At 35.5% G+C, this 21582-nt stretch overlaps 1 protein-coding gene across 5 annotated transcripts in view; it reads left to right on the top strand.

Moving 5' to 3' along the window:
- The window catches only part of HP1BP3 (heterochromatin protein 1 binding protein 3), a 33187-nt gene that overhangs the window by 7719 nt on the left and 3886 nt on the right, over positions 1-21582 (top strand). For 4 of the 5 annotated variants that reach the window (XM_032495358.1, XM_032495356.1, XM_032495357.1 and 1 more), the window contains 7 exons: positions 645-798; positions 2133-2292; positions 4694-4837; positions 6790-6870; positions 7736-7890; positions 15889-15979; positions 20149-20308. In XM_032495358.1, the coding sequence (XP_032351249.1) occupies positions 645-798; positions 2133-2292; positions 4694-4837; positions 6790-6870; positions 7736-7890; positions 15889-15979; positions 20149-20308 (945 nt within the window). Of the gene's footprint in view, positions 1-644; positions 799-2132; positions 2293-4693; positions 4838-6789; positions 6871-7735; positions 7891-15888; positions 15980-20055; positions 20309-21582 lie in introns of those variants that run through there. The other variant, XM_032495360.1, reaches the window with a different exon arrangement.

Genomic DNA, 21582 nt, shown 5'->3' with positions numbered 1-21582 from the left:
AAGTCTTCATTTGCCAGTAATGAGTTCACATAATTTAAATGACTAAACTCTTCAAGCATTTACTTTTAATTTTTTGCTTAATTTTGGCCACTGAAGTCCTTTGAAGTCCCAGCCTAACTATTTCCTGGGATTCTGTGTTTTATAGTAGCTGATTAAAGAGTCATGCTGAGAAAAGACACAAGCAGCTGCAGATCTCAGTGTTCCTCCTCTCATATTTCTACTCTTGCCTCAATCATTTCACTTGGAAATACATACTAACTTTTTATTACTTATTTTTATTAACTTTTTATTACTTATTTTCTTAATAAGATTTGTCAAATTATGAAATGGCTAATTTCTTCCTGTGAATCTCATCATTAATATTATAAAGAGGTTTGATTTGGGGTAAAATGAGTTCCCCTTGCTGTGTAAGTTCCTGGTGCTTCTCCTTTTCTCACATAATGGTCTCAATAAGTGACCCCTGTATAGGAAATTTGAGTGACATAACGAAGGAAAGAAAACTGCACTCATAGTCATTGTTCATTTTAGAATCCAGCTGTTAATTGGAACATTTGGTTTATCTGTTTAAAAACATTTATCCTTTTTATTGACTCAGGCTCTAATGTATTTATTTCTCACCTGGTTTATTTATTTATTTTTTATAGAACCAGATGTAAGTTCAGAGGAATCTATCTCCACTGTAGAAGAACAAGAGAATGAAACTCCACCTGCTACATCTAGTGAGACAGAGCAGCCAAAGGGAGAACCTGAGAGTGAAGAGAAGGAAGAAAACAAGTCTTCTGAGGAAACCAAAAAGGAGTAAGGAGTTAAACCTTCTTGCTGTTTGTACTTGAAGACTATGTGAAAGGACTGTAGGTCAGATTTTTTAGTGGTATAACATTGGTTTTTGCTAGATATGTGCTGTTTGAATTTACTTTTTTTAGAATTATCTTTTGAAATAGGCTTGCAGTGTAGTTGTATGGCCTATTAGAATTTATAGTAGTTATCAGAACAGTGGTTTGCATAATCCAAAATTCATTCCTTTTGGCTTTGGAATGCTCTTTTGTGTGGTTAGAATTCATTGTGGGAGTGTCTGCTAATTGTAAGCATTGATGTAATTTCGGTGAGAAATGGAACAGGACTATAAAAATCTGACCTGGGAGATACTTCCCTATTTTATTCCTGTCTCTGTGCTGGGAGTGGGTCATTTTTACCTGCTTATGTTAGAAAGTGTTAATCTATATCAAGACGTTGCTAGAGTGACATAAAACTCTGTATATATTTGATGAATTATTCAATTGGAGGGTGACTTTGAGAATCTGAAAGCAAAATTTGGCATTGATAATCTGTACAATGTGATGATGATTCTTTTTTAATTTAAAAGTTATTTTGCAGGACAGCTGGTAGCATTCATTCTATTCTTTTCATAATTGGTGAGAACAGTTAGGAATTACTTTTTAAATAAAAGAATAATTTAGAAATAACTATAGCTTCTGGGTACAATCCTCAGGGAATCCTTCATCTCAGTTTCATAGGGATATGTAAGGTCTGGAATTTTTAGCATCTACCCTGTATTTCAGATGCATGGAATGTTATTACTTAGAATAAAATTTGTATAATGCTTTATGGCTCACAAAATTATTTTTTTAGTATGCTCTCATAATTTCTTGCAGTACCTTGTGAAGTATTTGGTGTTTTATATGACTGCTTTACTGCTGAGGAGGTTGAGACTCGGGTCACTTGCTTGAGATCACATAGCTAGTAAATACAGAGTTAGAATTCAAACCCAGGTATTTTGACTTCAGAGCTTGAGTTCTTTGTGCTATACTAAATTGCATCTATTGTAGTTGTTACTAGAATACGTTTTAAAATTCTGGTTTCTTTTGTGTACTGGCCTTTGATGCCAGTGCTAATTTGTATGACTCCTCTCTCTTGCACCTGAGAGAGAACACCTTTTTGGTTCATTTATAGTACCCAATTTTTTTAAAAATGTTTTATTTTGTAGAATTTTGCTTATTTTACCGTATCATCTTAGTGTGGAAATGAATTAAAACATTGATTTTTTTTATCCCTCTCTGGTCTTTTCTTCTTTCTGACTTTATATCTCTTTCTGAAGAGTTTATCTTGCATAATAACAATTCTTTGTTTTAAAGTGAGAAAGATCAGTCTAAAGAAAAGGAGAAGAAAGTGAAAAAAACAATACCTTCCTGGGCTACCCTTTCTGCCAGCCAGCTAGCCAGGGCCCAGAAACAAACACCGATGGCTTCCTCCCCACGTCCCAAGATGGATGCAATCCTAACTGAGGCCATTAAGGCAAGTTTTTATTTCAAGCAGTTCATCTTAGATTTATTCTGTTTGTCTTTTGCTTATTTGAACATGGCATACTCCTGTGCTCTGCTTCCTAAAGAGATTAAATAGAAGACAGCCGTTGCTAGGTTCATGTTTTTATAATATTATTACATTTGGTGAGCACTTAATTTTTTTAAAACCTCAAATTTACTGTAGCAAATATTTTTAACTTATCTTTAGATTTATTAATTTTTTTTACTCAGTTTATTTTAAATATAGTTTTTATTTGAAGGTTGAAAATGTTTATTCATTCAACAATTAAGGACTCGCTTCTCTGTATCAGGCAGTCCTACTAGTGCTGTAGCATAGAGTAAGACAGACAGGATCCTTGCCCTTATGAAATCTAGCTGTGACTCAAGGAAACTGTAAACAGCATTGAGAATTTTTATTTTAAAAAAGTATACTATCTTTAGGTCCTTTTTCAGAGCTTAGTGTCTAATAGTAATAGTTGGTTATCTTTCACACCTGAGCTGTAAGAAACCCTTTTAGACACCTTACTGCTTTGCTTCATCACCTAGTCATTCCAAAATACTTACAAAAGCTATTCTTCTTCCATAGCTTTATAACTTTGCTGTAATTCAATGACTCTCATTAGTTTGTGTGATCATCAGATATTGTTTTTTTGTTTTAAGGTTATCTTCTAACCTGACGTTGCCTTTTTTGTGTATAAATTTTTCTGGTTAATTTTGCCTTGTTTATCTCACGTGATCAGATGACAAGAGGAGTTAAAATAGAAGCCATTAAAAAAATAAAACAGGAGCCATAGATTCTCTAATTTCAGGGACCCTGTTGCTAGGATCTAAGGGAGAACTGGGAAGAGAAGGCTGCAGACGAATTTAACCAAGGGTGGTGTGCCTAGGAAGGAGGAGCCTGGTGGCCATTATTAGAATTTGAGAAGACAACACTGACAAATAAACGGGGAAAGGGTTTGCTTTTCAGCCTCTCCCGCCCTCCTTCAAGAGCACTCTTAACTCATTAAGAAAAGTTTCTTGGTCTAGATAGTTGAACTATAGTGAGATCTCTTTGTGTGGCCTTTCTTCAGATTTCACTTTGTGACCTCTCAGCCTGGGTTTGGAGGAGCAGGGTTACAGTGTGGGTGGAGAAGGGACTAAAATTTTAAAATAATAAAACAAAAAATTTAAACAGTGCAATTTGGCCTAAAGAAAAGTTTATATATGATTATGCATATTTGTACAAATGAAATAGTATATATGTATCTCATGTGTATTCCACACAGTGTGACAAATCATGATTTCAGACCACTGATACCATTTGCTGAATCAAACAGAAGTCCTGATGTCTACTTTCATGTCATCAATTTGGTGGGAAAAGGGATTGTTGTAGCATTAGCATGTTTTTTTCTGCTTGATTTTCTTTGCTTTGTGTTTTCTTATAAAATCAGGAGTAAACATCAGTCGGTTGTAATAGATCAGAGACATTTACTTGAAGTGATACATACTAACACAGCTCCTGTTAACTTGAGTTGATATCTTCCACATTAAATCATTGTGTTGTACAGTCTTTGCTGGTCCATCTGTCTGTGACTTACTTTTCTTTATTGCAGGTATATAAAATAATGTTCAAGTCTTTATCCAATGACAATGAGTAAAATCTATGATCAGTTTATAGACAGTGACTACAGAAAATTGGTAGACTAGCCCATTAGGTAAAAAACAAGTGCTGCTTGTGTGTTTCAAAATGTAAAGCATTTGAAAAAAAAATTGCTGTCTTTGTGACATAATGACTTACTTGAGTCTGCAGTGGGCATTAGAAAATGGAATATAGGTAAATAGGAGGGATGTGGAAGAGGGTACTTTAAATTGCAATTGAGTGCTCTCGTTGTTATCCAGAACTCCCCTTCAGATTTGCCATCTGTAAACCCAGTTTTATGCCATTTATTGAGATTATCTCTGCTAATGTTATCTGTTGACATTCACACAAAACCTGCATAGAAGTATTGGTTCTGGTGTGCCAAAGTGTATTCCATAAAATGGACCAGCTCTGCAAGCAATAGAAATGTCCTGCTTTCCTCCCTCTAATGCTTAAGATCTGTCTTCAAGGCATAGAAAATAATTAAAATAGAAAGAGGGTCTTCGTTAACACACAGAATGTTGTTCACATGTTATATCTTCTCTTTGGCTATTTTGAACAGTTTAAAATTGTTGCAGAAATATTGTAATTCTGTATTTCTCTGCAGCCATGATGAACTGAAGTTACCCGAAATACTGTTCATTCTTCTCTGCCATTCTTATCATCCATTATCAGGTTCACTTCCAAAATAACTTATTTTGAAAACGTGTCAGAAAATACATGAAAAACAGCTAGTTTAAATTAATGTGTATGGTTTGATAAATGTGTCTCCTAGGCATGCTTCCAGAAGAGTGGTGCATCTGTAGTTGCTATTCGAAAATACATCATCCATAAGTACCCTTCTCTGGAGCTGGAGAGAAGGGGCTACCTCCTTAAACAAGCACTGAAAAGAGAGTTAAATAGAGGTGTCATCAAACAGGTATTCAACAGTTGTTTGTAATTAGAACATTTCAACATATACTAGCTATAAATCCTTATTTAGTAACATTTAGGCTTTTGATGCTTTGTGATTTTCTTTGCTAAAATAAGTTAACATGATGATGAAATGCTTAAGCTTAACCTTTTTTATTATCTGAGATTAGGTTTCAAAATCATGGTGCCAGTTACCTTTAATAAGATAACTGTTCCACAGAACAGAAGCAATATGATGGTGTGTTTTTTTTTTTTTTTTTTTCCTAGCTGCTTGTACTTTTAAGTGGATTTTCTTTGGAGGCTGCTTGTGCTTGAGATTATGTAGTGTTGAAGATGAGAGGTGGGGTTGAGGAATCCTGTTATTGCGAAAGCAAAAAAGATTATTATTCTTGTCTAAGGTTTGTTAACTAACTTATGTGGCTAGACTGGTTATCATTATAAATTAGCTTTATAAATAGATTCAGCTTAACTTACTAGTATCTAAAACTATTAAAACTTGTGGGAGCATCAGATAAACCTGAGTAAATTGAGAATAATAATAAAACCAAAATGATTTTGGGCATAAATCTGTGTTACTTTGCATAGTACATCAAAACTTTACTTGAGCTACGAGGATATATTGTACAACACATAGCCAGTATTTTATAATAACTTTAAATGAAATGGAATCTATAAAAATTTTGAATCAGTATACCATATATCGGCAACTAATACAATATTATAAATTAACTATACCTCAATTTTTAAAAATTGCTTAAAATCTAAATCTGGCATAAACTTTCTTATCTCAGTACTCTTCAGTGGTCTAGAGGGATGAAGTAACTAACAAGGTCCCATGGTAGTGGCAAAGACGGTTCTAAGAATCTGGTTCACATTCCCAGAATCCTGTTGCCTTTCTTCTATACCTTTCTGCTTAGTTTGATTAACAGAGAATTCCATGCCACTCGGGCATTTAAACTCCTCTTAGGAACTTCAGCAAGTACTTAATTCCACAGATACATTATTGAGTGTCACCTGTGTGCCAGGTGTTTGGGGGTCCATCAGTAAGTAAAACAGATTCCTGCTATGGAACTTATGCTCTAGCTTTCTCAAAATGTTATAAAACTGATACTTTAATGGCCTTTAAAATACCATTGCTGAAAAGGTATTATCTAACCAATATAATTAGAACCAAAGACCTGTCCTATATCAGTATACATCAGCACAGTTCATGAGCTGGATTTGCATTTTTCTTTATGAAAATACAGTTTGTGACCTATTTTGCCTCATAGGCTGACCCTCAGTTTGATGCTTCAAACAGTTTTATAGGCTGAAAGCATTTCAGTTTGCTTGCTATATTCATAGCAGTGTAAGTAAAGCTAAGGTATGGAGGACTCAGGTTAATGTGAAGTTCTTTGTAAACTGTGGAAATGTATGTTAAGACTTACACGTATCATCATGTACAGTGTCTAAAATTATTAAATAATCTTCCCCACAGGCAGTAATAATCTGTAATGGGCAGTCTGCAGGAAGCATTGTGGTCTGAGATTAACTAGGCTCTGAACTTTTGCCAAGGAGCTGTCTTCCTCACTTTCCCCAAAAGATAGTGTCCCTTCCTTCCTTCCATGACTTCTTTTCTTTCTTCCTTCCTTTTTTTTTTTTTTGAAAGCTTGTAGTAAACTCTCTTTAACCTAGTATCACAATAGCATTCTTCCCCAGTTTTGTAGATAAGGAAACAAAAGCTCAGAGGGTTTTCAAGGTTGTCCAGTATTGAATAGCTAGATGGTACCATAAATAGGATTGGATCCTGTCTTTTGACTCATTTGTTGTTCTTTTTTGTCTGAAGAGTTCAGCAGCACTTTGCATTAGTTCTTGTATCACCATGCCCTGTAATTCACGTAGTCTAGTATAAAGTTATCAATATGAATACCAGAATAATTTAAAATAATGGTTAATACAACTAAAGTTTATTTGTTTTAGGTGAAAGGAAAAGGTGCTTCCGGAAGTTTTGTTGTGGTCCAAAAATCAAGGAAAACACCGCAGAAATCCAGAAACAAAAAGGTAGGAAGTCTGTACCACAGTTTGAGCACTGTAATACTACTGCTACTAAAAGTAGCTTCACTGAGTCTTCACTGTGTGCTATGCATAGAGCAGCCTGTCTGTGGAGGCCTGGAGAGATCATAGTTAACTCGCTCGTTATTGCTCAGCTAGTGAGTAGACTGGACAGTGAGTGACTCCAAGCATTTCGGCCCCAGAGCCCGTGCACTTAGCTGCCCTGTATTGAGTTATGGGTCAGCTGTATGAATTACACTGCTTTTTGTGAAATATTGTTTAAACTAGAGGAGGCATCCAAGTACATTTTTAGCCAATATTAGACCCTAAAACTATACTTAGAGCAAATTTTTCTTTTTTGTAAATGGTAATACTCACCCCCACCAAGACACATAATTTTATTTATGAAAAGTGTTTATACAGTAATAAAGTGAAGTATGTAGTATTTTCTCTCAGTAATTGAAATCATCTACTACATCTTTATTTTTACAGCTCTGAAGATTTTTGTACCTTCTTTATAAAGCTTTCGGAGACTTTCAAAATGAACTTTGGTGCATTGCTGTCTGGTGCTGCATGATCCTTTTCATTCTTTGTTATTGAAGGCTAAGAATGAACTAAGATCTTTAATACCTTTTAATTTTTATATATATTTTTAACTCTCCCAGTTTGAAATTTTTATTTCAAAGAAGTTGCCACACAAGTGACACTGTACCACTGTGGCATGACTTGTTTGAACGTACAAAAAAGGGATAGTTTTCTATTAGTTAGTTGATCCGGCAGTCAACTGAGGAAAGCCCTAGAGTTGAATATAGAAGCTTTTGAACAGAAAGCTCTATATCCTGTGATGATGATAATTTTTGATATTACATTTCAGAACAGGAGCTCTGCAGTGGATCCAGAACCACAAGTAAAATTGGAGGATATCCTCCCACTGGCCTTCACTCGTCTTTGTGAACCTAAAGAAGCTTCCTACAGTCTCATCAGGAAATATGTGTCTCAGTATTACCCTAAGCTGAGAGTGGACATCAGGTATGAACCACAGGCCTGGACTTCAAAGCACAGATGTCTGTTACTTCCTTAGCCCTATTTTTTTTTTTTTTTTTGTGAGAAAGGAGAAAGAGTAAATATTCAATAAGAATTACTTTTAGCTGAACTAGGAATAAGACCCTTTTTTGTGTGGGGTTTTTTTTTTGTTTGTTTGTTTGTTTGTTTGTCCCATTATGTTTTCCTTTTCAGGTCTCAATATGTAGATTCTTTTTGAAACTCAAACCACATACTGACTTTTGTAAGACTGATCGGGTAACTCTTTTTCATGATGTCAGCTACTAGAATATTCAGCGTTCAACTGTTCTTTCAGCTACCTATTTTTTTAATTTTGTTTTTTCTAGTTTTTTATTGTGATGAAGTATACATAATTATAAAACTTGCCTCCTTAACCGTAAAGGGTACCCTGTTCAATGGTACTAAATATTTTCAGCTACCATTGCCACCATCCATCTCCAGAAGTCTTTTTATCTTGTAAAACTGTAACTCTGTACACTTTAAACAAGAACTCCCCGTTTATCTCTTACCCCCAACCTCTGGCAACTACCTTGCTACTTTCCGTCTCTACGGTTTTTGACCACTCGAGATACATACCTCATAAAAGTAGAATTATACAGTCTTTTTGTAACTGATTTTATTTCACTTAGCATAACGTCCTCAAGGTCCATTCGTGTTGTTGCATGTGTCAGAATTTCCTTTCTCTATAAGGCTGAATAATACTCCATTATATATATATACTACATTTTGTTTATGCATTCATCTGTCATTGGATGCTTGGATTGCTTTCACGTTTGAGCAATTGTGAAATAATGTTGCCATGAACTTTGGTGTACCAGTATCTCTTTGAGGCCCTGTTTTCACATACCTAGAGTGGACTTCTGGATGATAGATAATTCTATTTTTAACTTTGTGAGGTTCCACCATACTGTTTTCCACAGTGGCTATACTGTTTACATTCCCACCAACAGTGCACAGGGGTTCTAATTTCTCCAGATCCTCGCCAGTTCTTATTTTCTGGGGTTTTTGTTTTTGTTTCTAATAGTAGCCATCCTAGTGGGAATGAGGTGGTTGGTAACTTATTTTTTATTTAGCATTATAACTGAGAACACAGGAGAATTCAGGCTGCTGTAGCACTTACTCCTACATAGAAATAGCATTAATATTTTCATCATTTAAACATATAATGTAAAATTCCGAATTTTGATAATTCATCTATTAAAAATTGCCACTTAAAATCACCTGGACTGATTAGATTGTCGTACATGCTTATTTGTGGATTCATGCAGCCACATTAATTTGTTTAAATTTCGAATTCACAGAGTTTGTGTTTTGAATGTGTTTGTGTGTGACCTTTGTTATACTGACTTTTGGAAAATTGTGTTTAATCCAGAGTCCTTTCTACAAGCAGTCTCTATATGAGATGTACATTGTCCTGATATAGATTAGTACCAGTGTTTTCTTGAATTACTGAGGCGCATATAGTTTGAGGTTTCAGCCTAGAAGCCACATTTTCAGAAGAGCACTTAGTGGTCTTCAGAGTGGCTAGTTAAAGAGTTAGCAAAAAGGCTAAAGAAAAGGGAATCATTGAAACAAAATTTGAAATTAATATCTTGATTTTTTTTCATGCTTCTTATGCCCTGATTATGAGCCACCAATACAACTTTGGGTCCAAAATGCATTGTATACACATTGAGAGATGGAAACACATTTCACTTTTATCTCTTTTTACTGTTTTTGATGACTGGAGACCACATTCTCCCCCAGCTCTTTTCTCTCCACATGGCTCTGCTCATATAAGACAGGCTATTGGTAGCAGCGTAACTTTGTTTCTTGCCTTTGGGAACATCTCCTGTTGTCATTTTATGTTGAAACAGAATTTGCCTGATAATAGATGGATTGTCAACCCAGAGATGTGATGAACCTGAAAACCTTCTCTTACTGTCTTATTAAATGGTAGCTGCTGCTTTGAATCTCTTTTTTTCCTTTACTGTGATTTTCTGTACCTGTGAGTGTAGTGGAGTCTTGTCAGACATACATTTAATATGAAAATTTAGCCATACTTAAACTTGCCCAAAGAAAATAGCAAGAAAAGCACAGTTTTAAAGCATGAGTTGTCTGTCCTTGCTGTCTGTAATTTCTCTCCTCCTACTGCCTCTTCAACCCACTTTTGTTGCACTCCCCCTCACACACCATTTTACCTGAAGTATTTCTTCCTGTCATTGTCACCGATGACCTCCACATTGCAAATTTCAGTGGTCAGTTCATAACGACTCCCTCCTGCTTAAAATACTGTCTTCACTTGCCTTCCAGAGTACCACACCTTTCTGGTTTTCCTCCAACTTCACTACCCATTCTTTCTCAATATCCGAAGGATTCCTGATTACCCATCTCTTGATTCCTTAATGTAAGACTGCCCCAGGGTTAGACTTTAGGCCTCTTGTCTTTTCTGTCCACATTCACTTGGTAATTCTTTACATTCTCAAAGTTTTAAATACCATATATATATATTAGTATACAGATACATAAATCTGGCCCATACCTCCCTCCTGGCTCCACATTCATAATACAGATGCCTGTTTGACACCACCACTTGTATGTCTTACTTGACGTGCCCAAACTAAACTCTTGATTCCTCTATCTCCCACCCCACCAAAGAGGCTGCGTACCCCCCCCATACCTCCTTCATCTCAGTTAGTGGCAGTATCATCTTCCCAGTTGCTAAAGCCAAAAACCTTGGATTTGAGCTCTGGTGCCTTCTCTTTATCCCACACCTAAATGTAATCTATAAACAACTACTTTGGCTCTGTCTTTAAAGTATATCCCTAAACAGACCTCTCTTCATTACCTCCACTATTACCACTCTTTTCCAGACCACCATCATACCTCACCTGTGCTAGAGCAATAATCTCTGAACTGCTTCTCCCATCCTCCTTCCCTTTCAGTCTATTCTTGACATAGCAGTGAGAGTAAGACTTCTTAAAAATGTAAGCTAGATTATATCTCCCTGCTCCTCGAACCTTCCAGTGGCTTCATGGTTCCCTCACAATTAAAAAGTTTAAAGCCAGAATCTTTAAAATGGCCTGCGAGACACTACACTGTGATTGCGTCTCCTACTGCTCTTCTCTCCCTTACCAGCCTCGGAGACTTCACACTTGCTGTTCCTGTTGCCTGGGTGGTTTTTCCCCGTAATCCATTTTACTCACTCCTTCACTTCCTTCACGTTTTCACTCTACTATCACCACATGCCTGCCTTGACTGCCTTACTATTTTTTAACGTTTTATTTTGAGAATTTTCAAACATACACATAAATGTTGAGAGAACGTTCATTATATGAACATTATTCCTAACTAAATTAATAATTCCTTACCGTTATCTAATACCCAGGCCATGTTCAGATGTCTCCAGTTGTCTCCAAAGTGACTTTTTACAGTTGTTTTTTTTCAAGTCAACATCCCACCATGGCCCATGCATTGGCATTTTGTTGATAGGACCACCTAACTTACATTTGCAACCTCCCCCTCCTCTCGCAGCATGGAGAATTCTACTTCTCTGCCTTGTTTTTCTCCATAGCACTCACTACATTCTAACATACTACATGTTTTATTTGCTTTTTTTTAAAAATTACCTGTTTTCACCATTAAAATGTCAGATTCCTGAAGGCTGGGATTTTTATATTGTTCACTTCTATTTTCCCCAAGCCTAGCACGCAGTAGAAGCTCAGTAAATATTAGCTGAATGAGTGAATTTATATGGGCCCTTCACCTGGCCATTCTGCTTCAAGGAACATATGCCTGGCGCATGAGATGAGACATGAACTTCTGCCGCCGTATATCAGGCTGCAGAGCACCGCAAACAGCGCAGACTTCGGAACCAGACCCCTTGGGTTTAAATCCTGATTCTGTCATTTTCCACCTTTATATCCCTGAATAAGTTATCTCTTTGTGTCTCTTTGTTTCCTCATTGATGAACAATATATACACCTCATAGGGTTGTTAGGAACCTTAGTACGTGTTACGCACTTAGAACTGTGCCTAGCATGTAGTAAGCACTCAACAAGTGTTAGTATTATTGGCTAGTCTCAATTCCAATGTAATTGTCATGGTTTGAGTATCACACCATACTAAATATGATTCTGATGTTTAAAGACTTTTTGTTTTTTAACATTTTCTAGGTGACTTTATTTATTTATTTAGTTTTTAGTTTTTTCTTGGGGGGGTGTTAATTAGGTTTATTTATTTAGTTTTAGAGGCAGTCTTTGGGATTGAACCCAGGACCTTGTGCATGCTAAGCATGTGCCCTACCACTTGAGCTATACCCTCCTCCTAAAGACTCTTTATATAACACGCAAGTCATCTCCTTTATTTGATAACCATGATTTTTTTCAACCCTAGAGAAAATGGTATGTTGGCTTTACATAGGCTTTGGCTTGGCCTCTAAGAAGGTACCTTTAGAAACTTTCAAAGGAAATTCTGTCATATGGCATTAGAAACCAGATTTTAGTATCTAATCCTTGTGTATGGTGTCACTTCATCACACTCTTTGATTTTTCTCTTTCTAAGCATACCAAAATAGGAGCATAGCCCAAGATTCAATTTTCTGCCCTATGCTTTTCTCTAAACGTATTAATTTCTTTATAGGCCCCTTAATTCCTTAACAGTTTAAAGTCTAAGTAATTTTAAGTCTCTTTAGTTTCTTAGTTCTGTCTGTGTATCTCTAACAGATTGATGTCACTCTCTTATTTAGATTCCTGCCACTCGGAACCCTTGCTATGCCAGTTGCATTTTGCTTTCCATCCCTTGGCTTTGATTTTTGCTGTGCATTGCTTTCATTCTTTCCTCTCAGTGCAGACTGAACGTTCTCCACAATTGAAAAACATAGCCACCAACAATCACTTATTCCCTGTTTTCTCATTAAGCTGGTCTAATGATCTTACTTAAAAAAAAAATTTGTTACAATAATGAACAGCCCATATATCCAGAGAAGATGAAAACTAATTCAAAAAGATACATGTATGCCAGTGTTTATAACAGCACAATATACAATAGCCAAGACATGGAAGCAGCCTAAATGTCCATGGACAGATGAATGGATAAAGAAGGTGTGTATATGTGTGTATACACACACACACACACACACACACACACACACACACACACACACACACACACACTAGACTACTACTCAGCCATAAAAAAAGAATAAAAAAAAAACAGCCCCTTAAATTTGTATAGGTCTTTTAAAAACACTTTTGTTTAATTACATGGCTTTGTTATTCTCAAAATAGACTTAAAAATATATATTTCTAGTTGAGTTTTGCTGATGAAAAATCTTACCTAGGATTACCTGGCTATTCACTGGTGAAGCCAGAACTTTATTTCGTTTTTCAGGTAAAACCTCTTGCTTTTTCCAAGTTCAGGACTGTTTTATATTGGAAAAGTGCAGGCATAACATAGTGACTAAGAATGCAGAATCTGGAATCAGACTGCTCAGGTTTGTAACCTGGCTCGTCCACTACCTAGCTTTGTGACCTTGGAGAAATGACTTAAATTTACTGTCACCTAACTTTTCTGTCACTTAACTTTTCCCCTTAGGTAAAGTGTGGGCAATATTAGTACCTATTTCTTGGAGTTGTTGTATTATCTTGTTTATTCCACACATGTAAAACATTTAGAACAGCACATGGCACCATACTAAGTACAAGATGGTGTGATACAGACTAGAATTTTTCAGAAAAAGAATTGTGTCTGGGAGTTAGCAGTGAGTTAAAGAGATTGGGCTTGATTGGGTCCCATCCAATTAAGATGGGGCTCCAGTTGGGTTCCATCCCATTGAGGTGGGTCTAGAATGTGTAGCATTTAGATAGGATGATAGAATGGGAAAGGCATTCTTAAAGGAGCTTTATGAAAAAATTTCTGAAGCAAGAGTTGGCATTCTTTGGAAACTGAGAGAAACCTGTGTTTGAGTACATCTAGACTAACAAGGCTTTGAAGCTGGGTTGGAGCATTAAGACCTGTCACCTGATCAACTGAGTAACAATAGAGGGCTCCTCTATAGGGTGTTGACCTAATGATGGTGTGCGCTGTGAAAGCAGAAAGAACAGCACCTGGAAGGGAGAGCTTGGCGGCTTGTACTAAGGTTGTAGCAGTGATGAGAGAGGAAGGGCCAATCTGGGCTTTGAAGCAGTTGGTAAGTGTGGTTTTACCTGAAGGTAGGAGTGAGTGATAGAGCTCTGAGATTTCTAAAATCCCAGGACAGGGTATATGCTAGTGTAATGATTGGTATTGCTGAGAACATGAAAATGTTAAGAAGGGAATTGATTTAACTGATAGCTCATTCCTAGAACATTTGAACCTTAGTTAAGGTTCTCCTCAGATTAGTTATTTAATTTGATCAAAGAGTCTAGGGTTTCAGTGTTTTACTTAAGCTATGTGATCCTCTATTGGAAATCAGCTTTTAAGCACTCTAATGTATAGAGCAACTAATAGAAAAATTGTATGACAGCTAAATCATTCTTTTAATTGTGTTCCCAAAGCTGTATGCCCATACTTCAACCTTGACCCTTATCATTCTCTACCATAAATATTATGTATTCATCATCTCTTCTTTTTTAACTGCAACATATATTTAAAAATACAGCTTTACATAGAATAAAACATTACAAAGTTACATTCATCTCTTAAATTCCTTGAGTTTAGTGATCAGATCTGTGTGTTTATTCCTGCATAGCAATAATAAATACTCAGTAAATATTTGTGGGATGAACAATTTTGTGTGTGACCATGTGTGTTTTGGTTTATGGCATAAATCATATTTGTCTTGAATGAAATAGCACTGGCTTAGAAATACTTTTATTGGGATTTGAGGGGGAGGGAGTATCTTCATTTGGAGTATCAGGAAATAAGATTTCCCCAAGCATATGTATAATGTAATTAATAACTGGTGTAAGCTTAATCTGTAATGCTTAGTGGTTAGGTAAAAGATTCAAAATTCAAAGAAAAGTGTCAGAGCTTGATAAAGCACCTCAAAGGGTAATAGTTTGGCCTTCATCAATTCCTCAGTGGGCTGCCAGGTTGTTATTTTCAGTTTATCAAGTAACCAGTTTCAAATAAATCTCATGATTTTCTGTTCATTGAGTGTTATTCTAGTAATTCTTGGGAGGTGTGGCAAAGCATATTACTGAACTTTTGGGTTATGATTAACCCTTTCTTTAGATGTCCTGTTGTTGGCCTGGAAGTGTAGCTTTCCATTTGACTCTGTCTTGTTCCATATCACGGAGCCTTTAAGCCCTAGCTGAACTTGATTGATTTCCTCCCTGCACCTGAGATTCTCCACCCAGCGTTTGGACCATTGCTCCTTGACAGAGCAGCTTCTGCTTTAACACTTTGTTCTTGCGTTTTTAATGACACTCAGTTTCTTCTTGCCTACCGTTTGGTTTTGATGAGCTAGTTTTTTGATTTTTGTTTTTTAAACTACAATCCTCTTGAAGCAGGGCTACTATGTTAAGAACAATCTATTTGCTTTCTCAAAGAATTGTATTTTGTTAGGCCACGTTTGGATACTGGTTTGCAAAAAGTGACTTGCTTTTTTTGTTAACGTGTATATGTTTTTAAAAAATCTAGGAATTTTGTCTCTGAGAATATCAGAATTAGATGGGACTTCAAAAATATCCATTCGTTGCTTGGTTACAGAGTTTGGTTGCTATTGTGGTCTGATGATAATAAATAATGGATTTTTAGAGTACCCTGGCAAGTTGGAAATTGGCTTGTATGGTACATGGTTCTGTATGTACAGGTACTGATTTAGCTTCTTTGCCTGAAGAAAAAAAAGAATGCCACTTATTAAGGGTGCCAACAATTTATTACTTTATTGTCCATTTTAACAGTATTACACAGAACTTTAGTTCTTTAGAATAACCCTGGATCTTTTTTTTCTTTTCTTTTCCCTCATTAATATATTTATTGCTATTTTTGTTTTCTCTGCAGGCCTCAGCTGTTGAAGAATGCTCTGCAGAGAGCAGTAGAGAGAGGCCAGTTAGAACAAATAACTGGCAAAGGTGCTTCTGGGACATTCCAGGTTAGAGGCTAAAAGGGCTTGGTTGTAGAGAAGTTTTCAAAAGTTTTGGTTTCAGGACTTTCATTTACTCTAAAAATTTATTGTGTACCTCCAAAGGTTTTGTTTATGTGGGTTATACCTATCAGTATTTACCATATTAGAAATTAAAACTGGGGAAATGTTAAAATATTGATTAATTCATCTAAAAAATAAACCGATTATATGTTAACATAAAATTTTTATGAAAACTATTTCTAAGAATAAAAAATTTTTTAATGAGAAGAGATTTACTATTTATTATATTTTTGCAAAAATCTTTACTGGCTAGCTTCATGGAAAACAGCTGGTATCTGTTTCAGTGTATTTTGGGTTACATCTGTGAAGGAAAATCAAGCTCACACAGAAAGTTAAATAAAGGTGGAGTATTTTAAGATAATTTTCAGATAGAAGTTGATAATATTCTCTGATAGTATACCAAAACTCAACAAATGATAGTTTTTGAGGTATAGCTATATTGAGGTATGATTTATATACCATAAGATACAATCCTTTTATGTTACAGTTTATAATTCAGTGATTTTTACAGTGTTGTACAATCATCACCACAGTCCAGTTTTAAAGCATTTCCATCACCCAAAAAAAACTCTTGTGCCCATTTGCAGTCACTCCTGTTTCTATCCCCATCCCACCTGTTTTCTCTATGTATGGATTTGCCTTTTCTGCGTGTTTCATATGGATAGAATCATACGGTGTGTGGTCTTTTGTGTCTGACTTACTTCACTTAGCATAATTTTTTTTAGTTTTATCCATGTTGCAGCACAAATCAGTACTTTTATTTCTTTTATTGCCAAATAGTGTTCTATTGTATGGATCTGGCACATTTTGCTTATCCATTCACGAGTTGGTGAGCATTTGGGTTATTTCCACTTTTTAGCTTTTTTGATTAGTATTGCCTATGAGCATTTATGTCCAAATCTTTGTGTGTATATGTTTTTATTTCCCTTGGGTGTATAAGTAGGAGCATGGACCTCCTGGAATATGTATCATATTTGCTTTAAGAAACTGCCAAAGTGACTGCATCATTTTGCATTCCCACCAGCAATGTATGTATAAGGGTTCCAGTTTCTCCTTATCTTTGCCAACACTTGTTACTGTCTTTTTAAAATTATAGCCATACTAGTGGATACAAAGTGGTGTCTCATTGTGGTTTTGGTTGGCATTTCCCTAAGACTGCTGATGTTGACCATCTTTTCATGTGCTTAATGGACATTCGTTTATCTTCTTTGATAAAATGTCAATGTCTATTCAAATCCTTTGCCTATTTTTAAAATTGAGCTATTTGTCTTACTGAGTTATATAACTAGATATATCAGATATATGATTTGCAAATATTTTCTCCTGATCTGTGGCCCATGCTTTCACTTTCTTAATGGTGTCTTTTGAAGCATAGAAGTGTTTATTTTTGATGAAGTCCTGTTGATCATTTTTTTAAATTACTTATACTGTTGGTGTCATATTTAATATATCAGTACCTCGCTTAAGGTCAGCAAGATTTACGCCTATTTTGGTTTTAAGAGTTTTACAGTTTTAGCTCTTACATTTAGGTCTATAATCCATTTTGAGTTAAGTTTTGTTTATGGTGTGAGGTAAGGGTATAAATTCATGTTTTTCATGTGGACATCCAGTTGTCCCAATACGATTTATTGAGAAGACTATCTTTTCTTATTGAATTGCCTTAGCACCTTTATCAAAACTCAGTTGACCTTGAATGTAATGGTTTATTGCTAGTCTCTCAATTTTGTTCCATTGATCTATATGTGAATCTTTATGCCAGGATCACACTGTCTTGATTGTAGCTTTGTAGTAAGTTTTGAAATTGGGAAACATAAGTCCTCTTCTTTTTCAAAATTGTTTTGGCTATTCTGGGTCTTGTGTATTTCCATATGAATTTTAGGATTCATTAGTCAATTTTCACAGAAAAATCCATCTTAAGATTTTGGTAGAGCTTGCAGTGAACCTGTAGAGCAATTTAGGAAGAGTCACTCTCTTTACAGTGTTGACTTTGGCATGAACATTGAGTCTCTCTCTATTTTCTTAGATCTTTAATTTCTCTCAGCAGTGTTTTGTAGTTTTCAGGGTACAAGTCTTACATTTCTTTTGTTAAATTTATTCCTTTGTGTTATATTCTATTTCCATGCTGTTGTGAATGGAATTTTCTTATTTTCATTTTCAGATTGCTTATTTGCTAGCCTGTGGAAATACAGTTCATTTGTCTATTGATTTTATATCCTGTGACCTTGCTGAACTCATTTACTTGTTCTGGAATTTTTTGGTGGATTCCTAGGATTTTGGGGTGGATTCCCTAGGATTTTCTGCATATAGGATAATGTCGTCTACAAATAAAGACCATTTTATTTTTTTTCCTTTCAAATTTGGATGTCTTTTTTTTTTTTTTCCCTTGCCTGGATAGAACCTCCAGTGATGAGTGTAGATGTCTTTGTCTTGTTTCTCATCTTAATGGGAAAACATTCATTCTTTCACCGTTGAAGCTACAGGTTTTTCATAGATGCCTGTTACCAAGTTGAGAAAGTTCTCTGTTACTAGTTTGCTGAGAGTTTATTATAAATGCTTTTTCTATCTCTCTCGAGATGATCATATGGTTTTTTCCTTTATTCTGTTAATATGTGTATTACATTGATTTTGTGGGTACTTCCATAAAGTACATTATAGTTGCCATGTGAAACCTGAAACCATATCTGAACTTGTACTCTGTTACTTTGAAATCCTTTGGTCTGTCTTGAACTTTGAGTGCATCTTTTAACCATAATTTTGTGTAACAGTCATTTGGAAAATAGTAGTTCACTGAATTGTGCAGATTTTTTTAATGTTGGCACATTTCATCAAATAGTAACAAAACTCATATTCACTAATATCACCCACTGATCTCATCAGAACAATATTTAAGTACTAGGAAATTACTGTGTTAATGGTGGTAGAATCAAGTTTTCCACAATTTATGTTTTCTCTTGAGAAGTTGAATTTATCATTGGCAACAACTACTGTTAGTTGTTTTCCTTGAACTGACAAGCCCACTTAACTTATTTTCAAGAAATTGTCTGCTAGATGCCTGAGTCTGAATAACCACAGTTTATCTGTTAATTCTTCCTTCAAGTTAAAAGGGTATTACTGCCTGAAAAATGCAGCTAGTTGAGCTCACAGTTCAATCACTGGGTGCTTTTCCTTGAGATTACCACCATCCCTCTGTAGTTGACATGCTTTATACATTCTTCTCATTTTGCCCCATGAAATATCAAAAAGACATGGACTAGGGTTGAGATTTAATAAAATAATTTTTATATCAAGGACATTGTTAAATGAAACACTTTTTTTTAACCATAAATGTATAGCAGTAGAGAATGCAGTAACTATATTTTTGTGCCTCCACCTTGATTTGTTGTGAGGTAGCAGTGGTTTTACCCATCATTCCTTTTCCATCATCAGTGCAAAATGTCACCACAGTGAAAAAGGCAAATCACATCTTAGTATATTATTATGAAAATAATTTTAACCTTGCAGATCCTCTGAAGGGGTCTCAGGAACCCCAAGGATTTGTGGATCTGTCTTTAAGAATCATTGTTGTAGACTATACCTCGCTTTGTCCTTTTATTTACCTTTTTGCTTATTGGTGCTACCCTTTGTTCCCCAGCCTCTTGTCCTTGAAATATGCTATATAATTTTCTATTGTATGATATCCTAAATATCTATCAAACTTTTCCTTTGCTATTTTCCTTGCAGGATTAAAAAGGCTATTGGCTAATTTTATAAGTAGTCCATTTTTCACATTCAGAAAAGAGGAGTATTCTCAAAAGCGTTAATTTATTGGGGGTATAACAAGTAACCTCCTTATTGGAGTAGCACTGTCACTCTCTTCGGGTTAGGTCAACTGTTGCTACTTGAGGTTGGTTGGAGGGGTAGATGAAAGGAGAAAAAATCCATAGGAGGGTTGGGACTCCTCAGCTAGGGTGAATACCTGTTGAATGGGAAGAGAAAGTCCCTAACCTGACAATTTACTGTAAAACATATCTGTGCTAATGCAGGAACTCCGACCCACCTGGTGCAGAGGAGTCTTGTCTTGACCTGCTTTGGGAGAGTGTTGTCTTGATGCTTTTCTCTTCCTCCTTGGAAAACAGCTGAAGAAATCAGGGGAGAAACCCCTACTTGGTGGAAGCCTGATGGAATATGCAATCTTGTCCGCCATTGCTGCCATGAATGAGCCGAAGACCTGCTCCACCGCTGCTCTGAAGAAGTATGTCCTGGAGAACCACCCAGGGACCAATTCTAACTATCAAAGTAAGACTTGGAGTTGTGCACGTTTGACAGGATTGGAGGAATTATCTTGTGAAAGATCCCTAGAGATCATGCTATTAATGACAAATCGTTAACTATTAACTGAAAACCAAGGGGGAACAACTTTACAAATTTATTATTTACAGATAGACAGACAAAAATAACCAAGGCTTATTAATTTACAATGTGTGCTAAACATGAGAATTTGATTTTACTTTGCTGTAAAAATGTTTCTGATATTTATTTCTATTGTAATTTAGATAAATTTCTAGGTTCAAAACTCTTCTCAAGTGTAGTTATCTTTTTAACCTACTTCTGAATTTTCATCAGAACATCTTGAAACCAAGCTAGTGTTTTAAAATACTTACTGCTTAGGTTACTTCTTTTTGACGTAAGCCCTGTTTTTCAGTAAAGTAAATTAACCTTGTCAGGTGGTGATTTGAGATTAGAAACCTCATTTTAGCAGCATTATCACATGTGGATTAGTGAGATTGTTTTCTCAGTGAACTGCGGGATTGGGCACAGCGGTACAGGGTGAGGAATATGGAAATTAGGTAACAGAAAATGCCAACTAGAATATATTGCTTTAAATGAAAAGGTAATTTTGAAATCTTAACATTGACTTTTAACACATATGAAGGAATGCTTTCTCATTGTTTTATGTACTTTGTCTTTTTTTTTTAAGTTTTTGTAAAGTAGTGGTTATGTGTATGACTTTTTTCTTTCCTTACATAAGATATATACTGTGTTTAACTATGTATATTGACTCTTACAGACTTTTCATGATTTTCTTTTTTTGACAACTGTTAGAAGAAAAGATGAATTTGGTTATTAACCTTTTCAGTGTCACTAATATTGCAGCTATTTTGAGGGTACTGAATCACTGTAAAATATATTTTTATATGTTTTTATATGAAAGTTGATAAGGCCTTTTTAGAGGCCATGATGTTTTGTTACTATTTGCTGATTCAGGAGAAATTGGTTTTATCTTTATAGATACTTTACATGCTTATCAATACTTATAGGTCCTCAATAAATGTTTGAATGAATAGAAATAATGAGAGATGTAGATTTAAGTTGGCTATTAACCATTTATGTGCAACTGACTGTAGGGCAAGTCACTAGCCACTCTGGGCTCATTTCCCTTTCTGTGAAGTAAGGAGTTTGATGCAGTGGTCTCTGAAACCCCTTGCCATTATAATTTAACCCTTGCCAAATTTATGGGCACTTAATAATAATTTTATAATAATCCTTTGACCACAAAGGATTCACTTAGC

Source organism: Camelus ferus, chromosome 13 (genome assembly GCF_009834535.1).
Source record: "Camelus ferus isolate YT-003-E chromosome 13, BCGSAC_Cfer_1.0, whole genome shotgun sequence".
Classification (NCBI taxonomy): domain Eukaryota; kingdom Metazoa; phylum Chordata; class Mammalia; order Artiodactyla; family Camelidae; genus Camelus; species Camelus ferus.
This window is presented reverse-complemented; position numbering and strand designations above follow the sequence as displayed.